General features: G+C 38.3%; 1 protein-coding gene across 2 annotated transcripts; it reads left to right on the forward strand.

Moving 5' to 3' along the window:
- The first annotated feature begins 2,237 nt into the window (after positions 1-2,237).
- On the forward strand, positions 2,238-5,317 carry LOC148037267 (putative xyloglucan galactosyltransferase GT13). 2 transcript variants are annotated; one of them, XM_087677278.1, is made up of 2 exons: positions 2,238-3,497; positions 4,451-4,655. In XM_087677278.1, exons 1-2 carry the CDS (start codon positions 2,430-2,432, stop codon positions 4,505-4,507), a joined length of 1,125 nt encoding a protein of 374 aa, XP_087533404.1. In that variant the 5' UTR covers positions 2,238-2,429; the 3' UTR covers positions 4,508-4,655. The 2 variants fall into 2 exon arrangements, with proteins under 2 accessions (XP_087533404.1, XP_087533403.1); XM_087677277.1 differs by having other exon boundaries at positions 2,241-3,497; positions 4,440-5,317.
- The last annotated feature ends 15,452 nt before the right edge of the window (positions 5,318-20,769 follow it).

Raw genomic sequence — 20,769 nt, forward strand, 5'->3', positions numbered from 1 at the left:
GACTCAAAACTGGGAGCTCCAACAACCACAATGTGTGATCGAGCCTTCCTTTATTCAAACTATCACTAAAAGAATAAAGAATAAATAACTATGACGGGTGACCGCCACCTGCCAGTGTGCAGTTTACGAGTACTGTCAATGTAGTAATACACAAGCTACTAGGCAGCTAGGCACAGGCGCCTTTACCCCCAACAGAAAATGCCATCACTTATTTTGGGGCTATGCTAATTCCACAGAGTAGCATGTGGTTTCTTGGTTGTGCTAGTATGTGACTTTAAAGAAAATGGTGGGTATAGATATGAGACCATTAGCAACAATAAGGCTACTTATTTGGTGTTTAAGTTCGTATTCAAGCCTGATATGTATGCTCCTTGGGACCAATTTCTCACTCATTGGATGAAGAACACAATCCCCGCTAAATGAAATTGGCCCAATCTAGATTGGAAGGATGTTTTAGTTGCTACTATGGACTTTAATTCCTATGCAACTTTTATTGCTAATTTCCTACTCAAGTTTTGGAAACTTGTGTTTAAATCCTTGCATTGGTCTACAAATTTTGAAAGGGGAGGAGATGCTTCTTTCATGCAACACATCTTGTTCTCTCCATTTGCATATTCTAAGAACTTCCCACCAAGGTGTAGGAACCTTTGGATGTCTATGGTTTTGGATAAGAATGGTATTCATAGATGGAAGGATCTTAGGATTTCATCCAAAGTAGGATTCATAGAGGTGGAAGAAGCCAAAGTTCATTTCAACTTATGTTTGGCTTGATGACACAATGAAGGCCATTACATATGCACATCAAGAAACTAATCACTAAATCCATGGAAAAACATATAAAAGAGAAGTTGACAGTATTGCAAACATAAGGAAATTATTTGAGAAGAGGAAGAATGATAGATCCTAACCCTTCATAAGGCTGGGAAGTCCATGTTTCAAGGGAGCATTGGAAGAGGTGGAGATGTAGGGTTAGGAGGGTTTAGACTAGTGCTCCTTCTAATAAGCTTAATGGATGGCTTTGGAAGGTATGATCTAATACGCTAGGCACAAAAGAAAAAATTGGGAAATTCATGAAATTTTTCTCTTGGTGCCCTCATATGTCTAAAGGCCAAAGAAACCATTACACATGCTCTTTGACATTGTCTTGCAATCTAAGGGATATGGAAGAGGACTAAGGCTCATTTTGCAGGCTACAACTCAAATGTCAAACTTCAAATGGCCCTCTTTGGCAACAAAGGAAAGCTTGACAATGGGTCACTAAAGTTATGGAACATAGTTGGAGCCTTTGTCATTAGAGCTATATGGCACAATAAGAATAGGGTTGCCATATTAGACAAAAGATCTAGACTTAATGTTAATATGGTTTTTGTAAGCATATTTAGAGATGTAATTGGTGTTTTGATGAAGCTCGAGAAAAAAGAACATGTCTTGAAGTTTTCCTATACGCACCTTAAGAAAGGTAGGCTTTAATATTTTGGATACCCAACTCTTTTTGGTCTACTTGTGTCATCTCAAATTATGCATTATACATATTACGTTACAAATATCAATACAATTTCTAAAAATGCTCTCTCTCCTCTATTGACCTCTCCCCCTTTCTTCTCTCCTTTTTCCTCTCTTCTCTTCTTCTCTTGCACTCCCTCTCTCTCTCTTCCCCTCCCTCTATTTCTATGCTTTCCTCCTTTAAAAAGTTGTATTATTTTATAAAGTTGTTATTAAATTGGGGTGGGGGTCTATTTTGCTTTTGGGAGGCATCACTGTATTGGCCCCTTTGCCCTATGACTTCATATTTAAGCCAAGAGTCATTGGAACAATTACATGTGGATCCGAGTCTCCAATGTGAAATCATACATAACTTGGGGATATTGAACACGTAGATGGGAGGCTTGGAATTGCGTGCGCCAAATTGATTTTTGCAACACCTCCTTAAATGATTCTTTCCAACATACATGAGTGGACAATATTTTATGAATGTTGGAAGACCTAAATGAAACGTTTAAGGCACACCTAGATATAAGTAAATCAAAGTGAAAAGCTTTTCCAATGTCCACTCAAATGAGCCACAGTTTCCCATAGAAATTTTGCTAGTCGTGAAGAGGCCCTTTTTTAAAAGGAGTTTGTAACCATGAACAAGTAAATAATGATTTGATCTTCCGTGGAAAAAGTGAAAGGTTGAACTCTTCGCCATACTCTCCCATTGACACCCAAACCAAGAAGAAAGAGAGATCGATTCAAGAATCGAGAGGAAGTTTTCATACGGTGACGGTAAAGGTAAGAAGCTGCTGTAAATCCCTTAAAGAGAGTGTATTGTAATTTCTAGATGATCAAAGACAGAATAACAATGCCGCTCTTCCGAAGGAAATTGACGAACAAGGTTTGCTTTTCTAGCATAGTCAAAGACAAATGTTCTATTCATAAGGTGTTTATGCATGAAGCATGGCCGTGAATTGTTAGTCCTAGACTGGGCTTCAATCTGCAAAGCCCTCGCAGATCAAATGCATGACAAAGGACCAAATCCCGTCAATATGGGTTCTACTTTGCTAGGGAAAGGGCCAAACAATGTCGCGAAGGTGCGACAATCGCCATGGCTGCTGTGGGCTTTGAGCGTGTTGTTGTTCCTGACGGTTGCGCTATATTATCCAGTGGAACTGGGGTCGAGCAGCTGCAGGAACGAGCAGAGCAGGAGCAGAAGGTGGCTGTGGAAGGAGGAGGAGGAAGAAGAGGGAAGGAATATAATGCAGGGGCGCCAAGACTGTGAAGGGAGGTGGATATATATGTATGAACTGCCGAGGGAGTTCAACGAAGAACTACTGGAGAGGTGCAGGAAGCGGGAGAGGGAGAGGCAGTGCGAGGAGTGGGACTGCGTGCCGTGCGAGAGGCTAGGGGTGAACCACGGGATGGGCCCGGGGGTGAGGGAGGACGAGGCGCCAGCCAATGGGAGCGAGGCGGGTGGCGGCCCGGGGGTGAGTGGGGTGGAGCTGGTGCCACGCGGCGCGTGGTACGAGACGGACCAGTTCGCGGCGGAGGTGATATTCCACGAGAGGATGAAGCGGTACGAGTGCCTGACGCAGGACGCCGGGCGGGCAGCGGCCTTCTACGTGCCCTTCTATGCGGGCGCCGACCTCGCCTTCACGCTCTTCAGCCCGCACGTCCAGCTGCGCGACGAGCTGACTCAGCGCCTGCTGGGCTGGCTCAGCGGCCACCCGGCCTGGAGGCGCGCCCGGGGCCGCCACCGGGCCATCTCGGCGGACGGCGCCGCGTCAGCCGCTGCTGCCCGGCCCTCCGACCACTTCCTGGTCCTGGGCCGCATCACCTGGGACTTCCATCGGGCCCCGTCCTCCGACGGCTGGGGCAGCTCCTTGCTCCGCCAGCCCGACTTCCTACACGTCACCCCTCTCGCCATCGAGAGGAGACTGCACGACCACCACCCCGACGTCGCCTTGCCATACCCCACCGCTTTCCATCCTTCGTCCATGGACGACATCATCGTCTGGCAGGTAACATGCTTCTTGTGTCCTTAATACTTATTAGAGTATCAAGAATGGGGGGCCTTTAATACAAAGTGTGTGGTCAGTTTTAGATGAGACGCCTGCAGGCCGGGGCCGCCTCTCTCTCTCTCTCTCTCTCTCTCTCTGTATATATATGTGTGTGTGTGTGTGTGTAGAATGTCTTCTTGCCCCTCCCCATGTTGAGTTCACTTCCAAGACTACCGGTTATATCTTTATGCATAATCCATAGTTCAATGGATAATGTATTTGTGCGTAATTCATAGTTCAATACCAAGACTATGAGTTATGTCATGATGCCTGCTATTAGTTATATTTAGTTCAATACCAAGACTAGTGCCTTAAGGCTTGAAGCTCGGCTTGAAGTAACTCTAGGTGTCTTGGCCCACCCAAATCCTCACTCAACAATAAATGATGCTTACACTGAACAAAGCACATGACATCCATTAACCTTGAATGCATGATTTCAATTATGAATTACACAGCATAATGATTGCAATAGTCTACCAATTTAGTCACATATGAACTAGTTTTAGCGATAGTGTAGAAACTATGATGTCAATATTATACAAACTGCTTGAGATTAACTAGTCCAATAATCCACCTATTTAGCTCACATTTGCATTAACTTACACACAAGTCCACAACATGTCAATGTTTCAATGCTCGATGTAAAGCTCCACGAACTCATCCAAACTATTACAAACTCCTCTTAGGCACATCTACTCTTTACACATACAAGGTAAGAAACAATATAGTAGTCAATGCCATGATGATGGTAAAGGAGAATTAAGCATGACCGTTCAAGGAAACACAATGTCATTTGGAACAAATTCGTCTCTTAATTTCATTTCCTTTTGTATGGCTAAAGGCAGTGCTTTAGTATGATCATTTATGAACTAAATCTTGAATTGGTGTTTGTTTTCCTCTTAGGAAATGATTAGGGATGTGAAGAGACCTTGGTTGGTGACTTTCCTAGGTGCATCTACAAGGAAATTTGACAAGGAAACCATGAGGCAATTTAGAGTTGAACTAATGCATCAATGTAGTGAAAATAATAATAAATGCAAGGCAATAGAGTGCAATGATGATGATGCGTATTCAACATCCATGAATATGGATGTGATAAAGTGTAGCTATGATTACAAGAAGGTGATGAATGCCTTGATCACATCGGTCTTTTGCTTACAACCACGCGGTGATAGTGCTACAAGAAGAGGATTTTTTGATAGTATTGTAGCCGGTTGCATACCAGTTGTCTTTGACAAGACCACTGCTTATGAACAATATTTATGGCACTTGCCCTCCACTAGCTCTCAATATTCCATATTCATAAGCGAAGATGATTTGGTTTCTAAAAGGTGTAATTTGTTAGAGACACTCGCTAATATTCCACAAGAGAAAGTCATGGCCTTACAGAAGGCTATAAGAGAACTCATTCCTCGAATTATTTACTCTTCACTTCCCTTGACATCTTTGAAATCACACCTACAGACTCAACCTCTTGAAGATGCCTTTGACATCACCCTTCATGCCTACTTGGATCAATTAAAGTAGATATATAATGAGTCTATATGCATGAACATGTACAAAGATCCACTTACCACATACTTGTTAGTTTATGAAAGCCCGTTTAAAATGACTTTCTATTTTACAATACATTATGCTCACAATCACCACATGTAAATCAATCACATGCTTGTTATGAGCAATTTTGTATTCACATATTTTTTTCCCAAAAAATGGAAAATCAGCTAGAAAATTGTATTTACCTAAGTCATGATTACTACCCCGATTATAAAAGAACACCTTAAAAGGCATATACATCTTTGTTTGTCTTATGATGATCATTTGGATGGTAATTTTGTGTTGTCATGGTTGACACAAAAGTAGATGTCTTTCCAACTAAGTTGCTACGATGATTTTTAGGCATATTTGGATTCTTGTGATTGACTTGTAAGGATTGGATTGAGTTATATGGATATTTGGATGTTGTAATTCACCCATAAATTTATGATTCTTTTAAGGCATATTTAGATCTTGTGATTGACCTGTAAGAAATGTTGTGGAGAGCTTCATCATGAATCACATGCTTGCTATGAGCAATTTTGTGTTCACATATTTTTTTTCCCAAAAATGGAAAGTCAACTAGAAAAATGTATTTACCTAAGTCATGATTACTATCTCGATTATAAAAGAACACCTTAAAAGGCATATACATCTTTGTTTGCCTTATGATGATCATTTGGATTGTAATTTTGGATTGTCATGGTTGACACAAAAGTAGGTGTCTTTCCTACTAAGTTGCTATGATGATTTTTAGGCATATTTGGATTCTTGTGATTGACTTGTAAGGATTGGATTGAGTTATATGCATATTTGGATGTTGTGATTCACCTATAAATGTATGATTCTTTTAAGGCATATTTGGATCTTGTGATTTATTGACTTATAAGAAATGTTGTGGAGAGCTTCATCATGAATCACATGCTTGCTATGAGAAATTTTGTATTCACATATTTTTTTCCCAAAAATGGAAAGTCAACTAGAAAAATGTATTTACCTAAGTCATGATTACTATCTCGATTATAAAAGAACACCTTAAAAGGCATATACATCTTTGTTCGCCTTATGATGATCATTTGGATGGTAATTTTGGGTTGTCATGGTTGACACAAAAGTAGATGTCTTTCCTACTAAGTTGCTATGACTATTTTTAGGCATATTTGGATTCTTCTGATTGACTTGTAAGGATTGGATTGAGTCTTATGCATATTTGGATGTTGTGATTCACCTATAAATTCATGATTCTTTTAAGGCATATTTGGATCTTGTGATTGACTTATAAGAAATGTTGTGGAGAGCTTCATTATGAATCACATGCTTGCTATGAGCAATTTTGTATTCACATATTTTTTTTCCCAAAAATGGAAAGTCAACTAGAAAAATGTGTTTACCTAAGTCATGATCACTATCTCGATTATAAAAGAATGCCTTAAAAGGCATATACATCTTTGTTTGCCTTATGATGATCATTTGGATGGTAATTTTGGGTTGTCATGGTTGACACAAAAGTAGATGTCTTTCCTACTAAGTTGCTATGATGATTTTTAGGCATATTTGGATTCTTGTGATTGACTTGTAAGGATTGGATTGAGTCTTATGCATATTTGGATGTTGTGATTCACCTATAAATTTATGATTCTTTTAAGGCATATTTGGATCTTGTGATTGACCTATAAGAAATGTTGTGGAGAGCTTCATCATGAATTTTGGCATCTTAGGATTACTTTGATATATAAGGATGAATGGTGAGATATATTAGTTATCAAAAAAATCATGAAGGTAAAAATGGAACAAGTAGTAAATTATAGAACCATTACAATATACTATAGGTAGGGACAATGTTCTTAAAGTTAAGCAATAAATTTTTAGACTTCTAATAGCATGTTTTGACATTTGTATTCGCAACATACATTTGATATAACACAACTTATGACACCTTTCTGTGCATATATTTATATCTCAATGTGGAAAATTTACTATAATGGATTTCGTATTATATCAAGTATAGAGTCCAAGTATTGTTTTTGGAAGAACCTAGGAGGGGCCAAACAAATTAGAGAACTAATCAAAGGGAAGAAGAGTTTGTGTCACTAAACTAATTGCTTATTATGCATTCTCTATTTAATAAATTCAAGTTAATAAATTAATGACTCACTTTTCTTTAAGTGTTGATGATGATCTAGCATGGCCAAGAGACCATTTAGAGACCAGTATTCCTAGTGCATCACTTAATGGGGTGATCAGAGCACTGTGATGGGGATATCTGGTACATGCAGTACAAGTTATGAAGGGGAAAAGTAGTGTCTACCAAGTGTAAGAGTGTACACAAGAACTAAGGAGTTACACATAAATGAAGATGGATTGAGTTCTAAAAAGAGGAAGTGCATTAGCATTGTGTATATGTATTTATGTGTGCATCCAGGGACGCCTGGGAATGTTTACTTGTGTGTAATGAGCATTGCATTCATTTAGGGTCATCCTCTCCCCCACAAGTCAAGGTTTAAGGTCTTTTCTTTCATTAAGAAAGATGAGAGAGGGAATTCTCTCACTAAGAAAGCCGAGAGACATGATCCTCTAGAAGTGAGGAGAGAAGTGATTTTCTTTTTCTAAGGTCTAAAATGACACAATCTTTTGTGTGGAATTCAATCTTAAGGTTGAGGCCCAATGCAATCTAATGAAATCTCCTTATCTATGACTCAAGGTGGTTGCATGGACCACAAGTTAAGAGTACAGTTTAAAAAGCTGTTTTTTGAAAAATCCATTTTTAAAATATCTCACAATAGAAAAACGATCTCTAAAAATGGGCCACGAAGGTTATCGAAAACAGCGAGATCTACAACTTTCGTGTTAGACATTTTTTCATCCGAACAACGCACAAAGAGTATCTCAAAATTAGTGCTACATATTGGAACAACCACATCTTGCATGAAGATCAACTCAACTCTCTCTCTAAGAAGAGAAGCTTTTGAAAGCCTATAAAAGAGGAGGCTCTCCTTGGGTGTAAGGGAGAGGTGAAGGAAGCATCACTTTGCATGTATCCAAGAGGAGAAGAGAATCTGCAAGTGCTGCAGAAGCCCTGCTGAAATCAAGTGTTGCGGAAGCTCTACTGAAATTAAGTTTCAAGAGGAGAAGAAAAGGTGCAAGTGATGTGGAAGCTCTGCTGAAATCAAGTTCCAAGAGGAGAAGAGAAGGTGTAAGTGCTGCGAAAGCTCTACCGAAATCAAGTTCCAAGAGGAGAAGAGAAGGTGCAAGTGCTACGGAAGCTCTGCTGAAATCAAGCGCCAATTTCTCTACCAGTCCCTCTCTCTACCTCTCTCTCTACCTCTCTCTCTACCTCTCTCTCTACATCTTTATTTTCTCTCATCTATTCTCCCTCTGTGCCAACATAATATTCGCCATATATATTTTAAGTATATAAGAAAGTCGAGCGTATATCTTGAATTCTATAACAGTTTGTATCTCTATCTTATATCAAAATTTGTAATAAACAACACAAAATTGCAACAACCAATGCCTCTTTATGTTTTATATAGTATTTCCCATGCATTTTAATGGTTTTGATGTTATGAAGGTCTTTTTACAAATAAGGCCAAGTTGTAAAGCATCGATTTATTTTTTGATTTGTGATAATCAAGAATCAGTATGTAATGGAATTATGTATCAAGGGTTTTCTTTGGTTAGAACATAAATGCATCATTTCCCCTCTTAGTTTGAGTCCTTGAGATTTTATATTTTGACTTGTTGGAGTACATTGTTATTGATGTTCATATCTTTCCCTTTTTAGTGGAATTGTTTATTTATCTAACCTTTGTCACAATAAATAGAATTTACTTGTGGATATGGGATAGAAAATTCGGGTAGGTAGTTATGTAGATACAAGTTTGCATCAAAAGGTTAAATACTAGAGCTAAAGATAGCCTAGCTAGCATAAAAATAAATAGTCATCTACTATAGCTCCCTAATAGCTCTTTGCCTTTAACATGAATTAGAGACTCCATATGGTGGTAGATTAGTTAGAAAAGAAAGGATATGCAATATCAATATGAGGTATGGCAATATGCTAGCTCATTATTATGTTTGAGATGATAGAAGAGCTACTCTACTTTTGATCCTTTCTAGTTTCTTCTTTCCCCTTTGTACATGCTCATTTGGGTATTATTTATAAGAATTAAACCCACATATTGATTTTGAAAACTACAAGCAATAATGTAGCTTGATAGAATGCAATGTTGACGTCAAGAATGAGAGTGGCCAAACAATAGTTTTTCATTGTATCATGAAATCTAAATGGGTGTATATAAAGCTTTGGAAGCCACGACTTGGCTTACATACCTGATAGGAGAACTCAACGCTACCAAGTAATGTATTTGTTGCATTATAAATGACCATTGGTGTATATAAAACTTTGAAAGACATACTGTGGCTTGCATTACAAAGTATAAATATTTCAACTTAAGGTAATGTGTCTCATCCGCTACCCATTACATGTTATTCTAAGTTTTTGATTATTCTAACTCATGGTTTTGTTTTATTAGTTGCTTATTAATCTAGTTTTTCTATAATGCAATAGATCATGAAGGTTCCTCACTCTGATTAGATCCTCCCTATTGCTATGTAATTGTTTTATTCTAAGTTTTTTATTTATAATTTTTCTAACATATGTCTTTGTTTTCTTAGTTGATTATTAATCTATTTTTTATAATGCAATAGGTTGTGATGATTTCACATTTTGTATGTAGTGATAACAATAATATTAATTTTTCCTCTTCTTCAAAAAAATCCCTACACTTAAATAGCATTCCCATCTATTTTTTACTACGAATCCCTAGCTTGGCTAAAAAAAATTTGTAAAATACCCTTCATACCATATCATTACTAATCCATCATAACCATTTGACATTCTAGTCCTTCACTTCCAATACCTTGCACTGGCCAAGACTTGATAGCCGCATGCCCATGGATCTTATTTCCATCTATAAATAAGGAAACCTTCAATAGCACCTTACATTGCAAGGTATTGCTTTCACCTCAAGCGATCTTCTGGTGCTCAACAACTTTCTTCATCATGGACACCAATAAGGTAAAACCTAGTAAGGGTGGACATGGACAACAACTAGGTGGGTCTCCAACACTTGTAATATGCATTAGAAGTCATGATTCTCACCCACTTCTTTTGTATGGATGCATGTACCAAGCCTCGCCTCTACTTGTATTGCAATATGCCTTCTCTTGTGTCTAGATAATTTGTAACTTGTCACAAAATGTTACTATCTTGTTTCTTTTAAAATGCAAACACTCCCCTTTTGATATTGTTGATGTTGTTGCGCACTCATTGAATATCAATAATATTCCAATGTACCCATTTTTCCCATTTCCTAAATTACTCATAATGATAGCGTGTTGTTTATCTTCTTAAATAATGCTTTTGGCAAAAAGAAAAAAAAAACACACACACACACACATGCACATACATGAAAGATAAATATGTATTCATGTGTGTGTGTGTGTGTGTGTGTGTGTGTGTGTGTGTGTGTGTGTGTGTGTGTGTGTGAAATGAATGAAACTTGGTTGTTCAAGTTAGTCATATAAATTCACTAAGTTAGGTAATTTACTTTAGTTAGGTTATCTAAAGTTAAGATTATTGAACTAATAATAATAATAATAGTTATTAAGTTAGTAAAGATTGGGGAGGGGGAAGATAAATAAGTATATGGATAATAGGAGTGGGTGGACGGGGAGGGGGAAGATAAATAAGTATATGGATAATAGGAGTGGGTGAATGGTGGCATGCCACCATGTGAGGTACTCTCCCATCCTGCTACAATCTCTTGCCACAAGATCTTGTGGAAAAACATTAATTAGGCTATCCAAGTTAATATCAACAAACTAATAATAATAATAGTTATTAAGTTAGTAAAGGTAAGGGAAGAGATTACAAGCATGGCACTATAAGATACAGGCCTCATATCGATGTTCAAAGTGACGAAAATGTTCACCAAAATTTTTTTCCATGTTGTTGCTAAACACATCGGTATTAGCAATGCTATAGAATCATCGCTATTGGCATTGCTATGTGCATCACTATTTGTGTCGCATTTGCAACGCAAATAGCGACGGTTTGTGACAGAAACTATGATGCTAATACCAGCGCGTGCAGTAAATTTGCGATACTAATAGCGACTGTTACATAGAAAAAAAATTATGGCAGACTTGATGCCCTGCCACATGTAGTACTATGTGTTGTATTTGGACCATACAAAAGGGTTACAATAAGGTATACAACGATTGTCAAAATGAAGGCAAAGTGTACTTGAATCCACAACTAGACTGATACATAAAATAAATACAAGATCGCTTAATGAAAGTACTCATGGAATCATGGCAAGATACAAAGAATGATAATAACATAGTGCATAGAAAATGCCTACATAAATCACAGGACCAAAAAAGAAGAGGATGTGCACTCCATGGATCCAAGTGAGAGGTATAGATCCTCGCCATTCGAAAGCTCATCCCGCCGCAAAGGAGCATCAAACAGACTTTGCAAAAAAATAAACAACTATACATCAATCCACCATACAATAATGCATTTTAATTAAAATTAGTAAGTACGGACAAAAAAGATGAGTGACTTATTGGGCTGCCACATGCATAAAATCTATTGATCAATGCAGTGAGACTGTGTCTCTCTACATATTGAGTCTCTAGGCCAATGGGATCGCGGTTTGTAATGAAGTGCTGCAAAGAAAATAAAATACAATTATTAGAAACACGATTGTCAGTACGAGCGATATTGCTTATGGTCTCTTGCAACTACCTCGTGGTCCTTGGGTTTTGTCCATTTGTGCCCCTGCAATGTCTTGTCTCCATCTTGTCTACCTCCTTCAAATTCATTCGTGCCCCTACAATGTCTCTCTTTCATGTGATGTGGTCACATAGTAAGCTGCCCACATTCTTGAAAATATGCATGGGATCCAACAAGTAGTTGATCTATAAGTCGGTCCTATACAGCGGCTCGTAGAAAACTAAGAACCATCACATTCCATTTGGATGTGACTCCGTGTGGACCATTTTTAGCTCATACCAGCTTTGGGCATTCATTCGTGCTGGAGATCATTCAAGAAAACCTTCCCTCAGTTTATGACCCTCCAGTAAGAAAGTGGTGTGTCCTTGATATACCATCTTCTTCATGGTTTGTGATCTTTGAGAGTCTAACTGTGGCCCACACAATGGACATGCATGATAACCTGAGGTAACCAGACCTATCCCAACACCTCTATCCTGTGAATACAAACTTGAACGAGCTATGATAGATATTACCAACAAGAATAGAAGCCTACTTACCTAGCACTCTCCGAATCCCAAAAAGTCATGCATGGTCCACATGAGAAGGCCCGTATATTTGCAGACCAGGCTTGCTCATATCTTCCACGGTGACCCCCTCCTCCCATAAGATCTTAAGCTCATCGATTAATGGACGAAGATAGACATTCATATTCTTGACTTTATAACGTCCAAGAATGAGTAAGCTAAGGATCGGGTGTTCTTTCTTTGTAGAAAGCCATGGTGGGATGTTGTAGTTAACAAGGACTATAGGCCACACACTGTGAGAAGTTGAGCAAAGATTGAATGGGTTCACACCATCCATAGCTAGACCAAACCAAAGACTCCTTGGCTCTTGTGCAAAGCTTGGAAAGGTAGATTCAATGTGGTTCCATGCATGTGAATCCGCTAATATTCGTTGGACTCCATCTATGGATCTATTCTGTGCATGCCACATTGTCAAGCTTGTCAAGCTCAATATATGAAACATATGATGTATACGGGGGATAAGTGAAAAGTAGCTAAGAACTTTCTAAGGGATGGTTTCCCCTTGCAAGTCCTATCGATATCTATGAGCACCATACTTTGGACATGCCTATATTGTCTCGTACTCTCCTCAAAACAGCACGCAATCGTTGACACATACATGGATGCTGTTGTAGTGCATGTCAAGCTTTCCTAAAGCATGTTGCGCATCATCATGAAACACAGGCATGGTATTTCCAAGTGGTAATATATAATGCTTTAGCAACCTGAAAAGAAATTTTATAATGGTGCCGAAAAGAAATCAATGAAGTGTACATAGAAGGTACCTGAACAACTCAGTCACAGTCGCATTGCTCCATCCGTATTTTGCTTGTACACTTAGGAGTGAAAAAGCAGCATCTTCAAGCGAGATAGATGTCTCGAAATCCATGGGAATCAATGCTCATTGCCTCCATCTTAGGCTCCAAGATTGTAGGAAAGTCTGCAAGACTGCTTGTCTCCTCTGGTATTGATGGTATAGACTGGGTAGTGCCTTCCAAGCAGTGGATTGGCTCAGGCACTCCATCCATCAAACACCCACGAACTCTTCTAACTGACCGCAATAGGTGCACTCCTCCTTGGGATGAGATGTCACCTCCCTGCAATAAATTTTACGGCCACATCTAATGTTTTTGTATATGATATTCAATTAGTTTGCGAATACAATGCACAATTGACGTTTGCTCAAAGTCTGAGATCTTCTGCTCATCAATGATCTCCGATTGAAACTCCCTGAAGTGTCATGTGTGTTCTATAGACAATCGACATTTTCATTTAATTGCCAGCTTGCATTAAGAGTAAGGATACGGGACACACCGATTAAGATATGTCTCGCGATCTTGAACATCATGACCTTCATCGTTTTTCATTTGGTCTATGCTATGGTAAACAATTTGTTTTTGTTCTCTTTCTCTTTTTCTTTCTTAAATTGTTTGAGAAGGGATTTCTTCTCTTGTAACACAACAAAATTAACGTCAACTAAAGTCTTAGTTTTCTCTCCCTTTCTTTGTTTCTCCCCCTTTCTTTGCATCTTTTTTGTGCTCTTTGTTTTATGTTCTCTCCCCTTTCTCTTTCATGTTTTCTTTGTCTTTCATATTTATTCTCTCTTTCTCGTTCTCTCTTCCTCTTTCTTTCTTCTTCTCCCTCTCTTATTTCCTATCTTTCTTTCTCTCTCTCTCTCTTTCTTTGTTACCCCTCTCTTTGTTTCTCTCCACCCCCTTACAAGCGGGCTTACAATATGTAAAGTCTAATATGCTATGCATGGGGACGAGGGACTAGCTACCCTACGTCCGTCTCATGGCATTGCACCGGACCTCGCCACCTTTTTTCATTTGTGTGTGACTCGATATGTAGAGTGTGGGAGGAGGTAGTGCAAAGCATGTCAAAAAAACCATCCATTCACCTCCAAATCTAATCTCTCTTTCACTTTACTAGGCCTGGAGACATAGGCCTTTCATGTCTTTCCGAAGCATTGAACACACTCAAGGTGCATCTTTAACAAAACCTCTCTCTCTCTCTCTCACTACTACTACTACTACTACTACTACTACTACCACCACCACCACCACCACCACCACCACCACCACCACCACCACCTTTCTTATATTGCTCAACAATTTTAGAACACGAGAGTACAGCAGACATGATAGTAATTTCTCTCTTCCTCTTCATTTTTTCTTCTCCCTCTCTTATTTCTTATCTTTCTTTCTCTCTCTCTCTTTCTTTGTTGCCCCTCTCTTTGTTTCTCTCCACTCCTTTATGTTTTCTCACTCATTCTCCTCTCTCCCTCCCTCTCTAAAGCTCTCTCTCTTCCCCCATTTCTTTGTTATCTTTCATGTTTATTATCTCTCTCTCTCTCTCTCTCTCTCTCTCTCTTCATTTTCCTTTCTTCTTCTCCCTCTCTCATTTCCTATCGTTCTCCCTCAATGCACCACATTCTCCACCCTCTCTTATTTCTTATCTCATTTCCTCTCTTTCTCCCTCAATGCACATCATTGTAAAAAAAAAAACAAACAAGAAATGAAGAAATGAAAGAACAAGAACAAATCCTCTCTTTGTTTTTCTCTACCTCCTCATGTTTTCTCATTCATTCTCCTCTCTCCCTCCCTCTCTCTCTCTCTATTTCTCTCTTTCTTTATTATGTTCTATGTTTATTCCTTCTCACTCTCGTTCTTTCTTCCTTTTTCTTTCTTCTTCTCCCTCTCTCATTTCCTCTCTTTCTCCCTCAATGCACATCATTGTTTTAAAAAAACAAAATAGGAAGAAATTAAAGAATAAGAACAAACCCTCTCATCATTTTTCTCTACCCCCTCGTGTTGTCTCATTCATTCTCTCTCTCTCTCTCTCTCTCTCTCTCTCTCTCTCTCTCTCTCTCTCTCTCTCTCTCTCTCTCTCTCTCTCTCTCTCTCTCTCTCTCTCTCTCTTATGTTTCATGTTTATTCCCTCTCTCTCTCATTCTTTCTTCCTTTTTCTTTCTTCTTCACCCTCTCTCATTTGCTCTCTTTCTCCCTCAATGCACCTCATTCTCAACAAAAACAAACAAAAGAAAAATAGAAAGAATAAGAACAAAACAAGAGGGAGCAATGCACTCACCGCAAAGGCCCAAGGATAGATTCTTTGTCTCCTCTTCGTGATGGTGGCTCCTCTTCGCCCTTCATGCACCTCCTCCTCTTCGCGAACAGTGGCGGTAGCGATGAGCAGCTCTCCTTTTCTCTTTTTCTCTCTTTCTCTCTTTCTTTCCCTCTCCCTCCCAAATGCACGATCTATTTCGCTCTCTCTTTCGCTCTTCATGGTAAAATGTCACGCTCGAGTGGCCCTTTTTTTTGTTTGAATATCGTTGCTATTTGCATCCATGATGCAAATAGCAACGCTGCTAATTCGCATCGAAACTGCCTATCGCTATTCGTGAATATCCTTGTAGTGTGGGTCGTTAGTAGTAGCCTAAACAAGTTTCCATGCAACATACACCCCTCCCCCATTTAATCTTCATTCTGAGAGAGAGAGAGAGAGAGAGAGAGAGAGAGAGAGAGAGAGAGAGAGAGAGAGAGAGAGAGAGAGAGAGAGAGAGAGAGAGAGAGAGAGAGAGAGAGAGAAGAGAGAGAGGAGAGAGAAAGAGAAAGAGAGGTGGAAGATGAAAAACAAAGATTCTACAAGACTCGTGGAAAGCTAGACAAGTGGAAGTATTATTTATATATGGGAGTTACACCATCAAGCCCTTCTCTTCTCATCTAATTCTTCATTCCACCAATATCATCAAACCCTTCTCTTCTAATCTTATTCTTCATTCCACCAATACCATGGTACCTCAGAGATGTGTAGATGTTGCCACACCTATCTACCAAACATTTGAGCATAATATAAGTGAAAGTCATTGTGCAAATTTTTGCTTTTGAAATTAAAAGAAATATTTATAAAATTACCATTTATTAATACAATAAATATATAACATAGTCACAAATAACACGAATTATTTGGAATACTAAAATAACATTTATTAAAGTAAATTTATTATCCAATAATTACTAAAATTTGATCAAGTTCACTTTTACATTAAATTAAGAAAGATTTCAAGGTTAAGATCTAAGGAAATATTACTAGAAATTTTAAATAAGAATGAATTTAGGATTAAGGCATGAAAAAAAATTATTAAAACATTTTAGATTATGTGATAAATTAGAATTACTAGCTATGAAAATTAATTAAAAGTGAAAAGTTCTAATAGATATTTTGGTTATTATATTTGTGTAATTTTTTATCAATAAAATGAAGTTTGGGAGAAGCAAAAATTGTAAAATAAGCTAGATAAATAGTTATAATTATTAGATGACCCTAAACTCAAAACTAAAGTAAATTGTGACTAGTACGTGACATGCTAAGTAAATACAGTGATAAACATTAGTATTAGTCATTTTTCAAAAAAAGGATTAATCCACAAAGAAATCATACAATCAAGAGTTGAGATAAAAACCTAGAGAAAATAAATTAAACATGAAAAGCATAGGTAATAACAACTTGAAACAATCACGAAAACCATTAGAAAGAACCCCCTCAAAGTCTTATTTCAATATTATGTATTCTTTGCTATTTAAAACTATTTATTAGAAGTTTAGTTGTATCCAGGGAAAGTCATATGTGATAAGTATTATTGTCCTACCCTATTGTCTAAAAAATAATGACTACCAAAGTAGCATTAGCTCTATTTGTGACTTCTAAATATCAATATGTTTTGATTAAGTCCATACTTCTAGTCATTAAACTCGAGAAATGGGCATCTCACCTTTCCCAGGGCCTTACCAAGGCTCCACACCTTGAGCCAATAAACACTACCTCTAAGAGTAATTGATTAACACTTAGATAGGGGTCACATAATAAAAGGTTCCCCCTCATAGCAAAGTAAGAACAAGTGGTGTACTAGTCACTTGGGCAACTCTCACCTTTGGACCTACAACATGGAAGAATTCAAGATCAATGTGGTTGGCATTAGCAAGCCTAAGCTAGATAAGGATAAGGTACTTACCCTTGAGAAGGATGGCTTCTTTTTATTGATATGGCTCCTTATGAGTAGACTATGAACTTGTAATTATTTATTGAAACAAAAGAAAAATTGTTTTGAAAATATTTTCTAGCTTATCTTCTTGTATATGCTCTTATGAAGAGGTGCAACAAATCCCATTTAAGAGAAAATTAAGGAAGTTTTTCATAAATATATGTCAAAATGTATGTAGCATGTATTATTTAGAAAACTAAAATGGATTGAGTGTGTCAGTGGAAAGCAAGTGAGTGATTTTCTTAATGGGAGTGCTCTACAATTGGGTGGACTCAATTGGTTTCGTGCTTCTAAAGAAATTTATAAGAAAGGATTGAATGTTAACTTCTTAAGATTGAGCCTTAGAACCCAACTAACACCATTTCAAGAGGCTGAAGTGAGGTAAATGGGTTGGTACTTAGCTCCCCCTTGTCTCTCATGCTCTTTGAACCAAGTGTTGTGCTAGTTTGCTCTTGCAAAGTGACTCTTCTTGATTGGATGATAGATTGGGGATAAAGAAAAAGAAGCCATATGACCCTTTAGTCCTCAGTACATTCATTACACTACAAGATTTAAGCCATATATTGATCTCTAAAGTGATAAAAATATTACTTTAAAAATGCGACTGTCATCGCTAAAAATGTTGGTACATACGTCTCTATATTTGTGTCGCATGTGACACTTTCTAATGCATTTACCAATGCAAATAGCGATGCCTGCAAGTAAATTAACAATGCTAGTAGCGACAGTTATAGAGAAAAATAAATTTTGATGGTAGAGCATGCTACCCTACCACTCTTCCAACCCCATATATTGAACAATCTTTAATAAAGCAATGATAAATTGAGTACACAATTGTCATCAAAACATGTGCATCATGAGATGTTTGAAAAAAGAGCCCTTGATTCAATATTCAAATAAGTACAATACCAATGATGGTAACTCATAGAACTACATTGAACGATAGAGAGGAGAATCGAAAACAAATAGAAAAATGTATATGTAAATATTGCAAATGTGAGTACATATATGTCGAGAATCCCGTGATGGGGGGATTTGCTTGAGCTGTTGTGCAAAACACACACTTTATACACAAGAGGAAGCTCACTCAAGAACACAAGAATAGAGATGGAGGCCAAAACGTTTTCTTGCTGATTTTTCTTCTTCTTCCACACACTATACAATGTACACAAAGTATAGATAAAATACAACATAAAGGAAAGTGGCCTTCTGAGTCAAACAGTGCATAATCAACTACACTAATTGACTGGCATTATATCTTTGCCAGCTGTAGGTAGGTGTAACAAACTAAATATAATAAGTGATAAGTCAGTGGCCATGTGAGTATCATAATGACCACCAATGTGCTAAGTGTAGACATGCGGACTCATCTAGCCAGGCGGTCCATCATCAATGTCCGCACGTGTTGAGTTTGCCATCTCAACACTCCCCCTCAAGCTCAATTCTATCTCTACAACTCCAAGTAAGCTTCAAAACTTTCGAAGCTTCTCTACACCCAATGCCTTTGTGAAAATGTCAGCTATTTGATCCTGTGTGCTAACATATACCAAGTCAATCTCTCCTACAAGTACCTTCTCATTCACAAAGTGGTAGTGCACCTCAATGTGTTTTGTCCTAGCATGGAACACTGGATTCCTAGCTAGCTATATGCTGCTCATGTTGTCACAATGAATGACAATCGGACCATCTCCCTACATGTCCAAATCACCTAATAACTTTTGCAACCATACCACCTCACATACTGCCATAGCAACACCTCTATACTCAGCCTCTGTAACTCAATAAAGCAACTGTAGGTTGCTTTTTGCTGCTCCATGTAACTGCTGCACTACTAAGGGAAAACATGAATCCACTTGTAGATCTTTTGTCTGACATGCTACTAGCCCAATCTGCATCTGTGTATCCAAAGACCTATACGTCCTTACCTGCCTCATAAAAAAGTCCATAATGTAAAGTGGACTTCACATACCTCAATATATGTCTAACTACATTCAAATGAGGCTTTCTAGGCATCTGCATAAACTGACTGACAAGGCCAACAACAGAGCTCAAGTCTAGCCTTGTGATAGTCATGTAAATCAAACTCCCCACTATCCTCCTGAACTAGTAGGGTCTTCTATCTCATCCCCAACGTCAGCACTCAACTTCACATTTTGCTCCAATGGTACTAAAAGAGGCTTACATGCCATCATACCATACTTGGATAACATATCCAAGCCATACTGCCTTTGGGATAGCTATATACTATCATCACATCTTACCTCAATACCAAGAAAGTATCTCAACTCACCCAAATCTTTCATCTCAAATTTCTTCTTCAAGAAGTCCTTAACTTCAGCAATCCCATTGTCACTGTCACCTGTAATAATCAAGTCATCCACATAGATGACTATGATGACCAAACCTGCATCTCCCTTTCTCACATAAAGTGAGTGATCAGCATCAGAAATACAAAATTCAATATTGGCAAAATACTCTCCAATCTTGTCAAACCATGCTCTAGGTGCTTGGTTTAGCCCATAGAGCGCCTCCTTTAACCTGCACAGATATGTGGGATGCTCTAAATCCTCATAACCTGCTGGCTACTCCATATACACTTCTTCTGGCAATTCACCATGCAAGAAGGAATTCTTAACACCCATTTGCTGCAAACTCCAACTTTGGCTACTGCCAAGGCAATCACACACCTAATAGTTGCCATTCTAGCAACTGGATTGAATGTCTCTTCATAATCTATGCCATATGTTTGAGCATAGCCTTTTGCAACCATCCTAGCCTTATACCTACTAACTGAACCATTTGCATTATTCTTGACTTTGTAAACCCACTTACAGCCAATAGCTTTCTTACCCTTAGGTAAGGGTATCAAATCCAAAGTCTTATTGGCTTCTAATGCAGCCATCTCCTCATCCATTGCTGCATCCCAATGAGCATGACCAACAGCATCCTCAAAATAAGTGGCTCAACATCCTCAACTAGTTTCACCATATAATCATAATGGTGAGCTGCATAACCTTCAAAACCAAATCTTTTAATAGGGTATCTGACCCTACTAGATCTATGTACCACACCGGATCACTCAATGGAGCATTTACATTGCTATGACCTCTCTATACACCTGGTGTCCTGACTGAAGGAATGCCAAGCTCATCATCCAAACTCTCCGAACCACTAGAATCTGCATCAAATCCCAAATGACTGGTAGATGCATCATTACCATCTAGCACTTTCTACTTTCCTTTGTCCTTCCCTACAACACTTATAGATCCACCTGAAGATGTGGGGCTACTCCTTAGTCTCCCA

Source organism: Lygodium microphyllum, chromosome 4, assembly GCF_053477565.2.
Source record: "Lygodium microphyllum isolate KBCC chromosome 4, Lygodium_microphyllum_v1.1.10, whole genome shotgun sequence".
Taxonomy (NCBI): domain Eukaryota; kingdom Viridiplantae; phylum Streptophyta; class Polypodiopsida; order Schizaeales; family Lygodiaceae; genus Lygodium; species Lygodium microphyllum.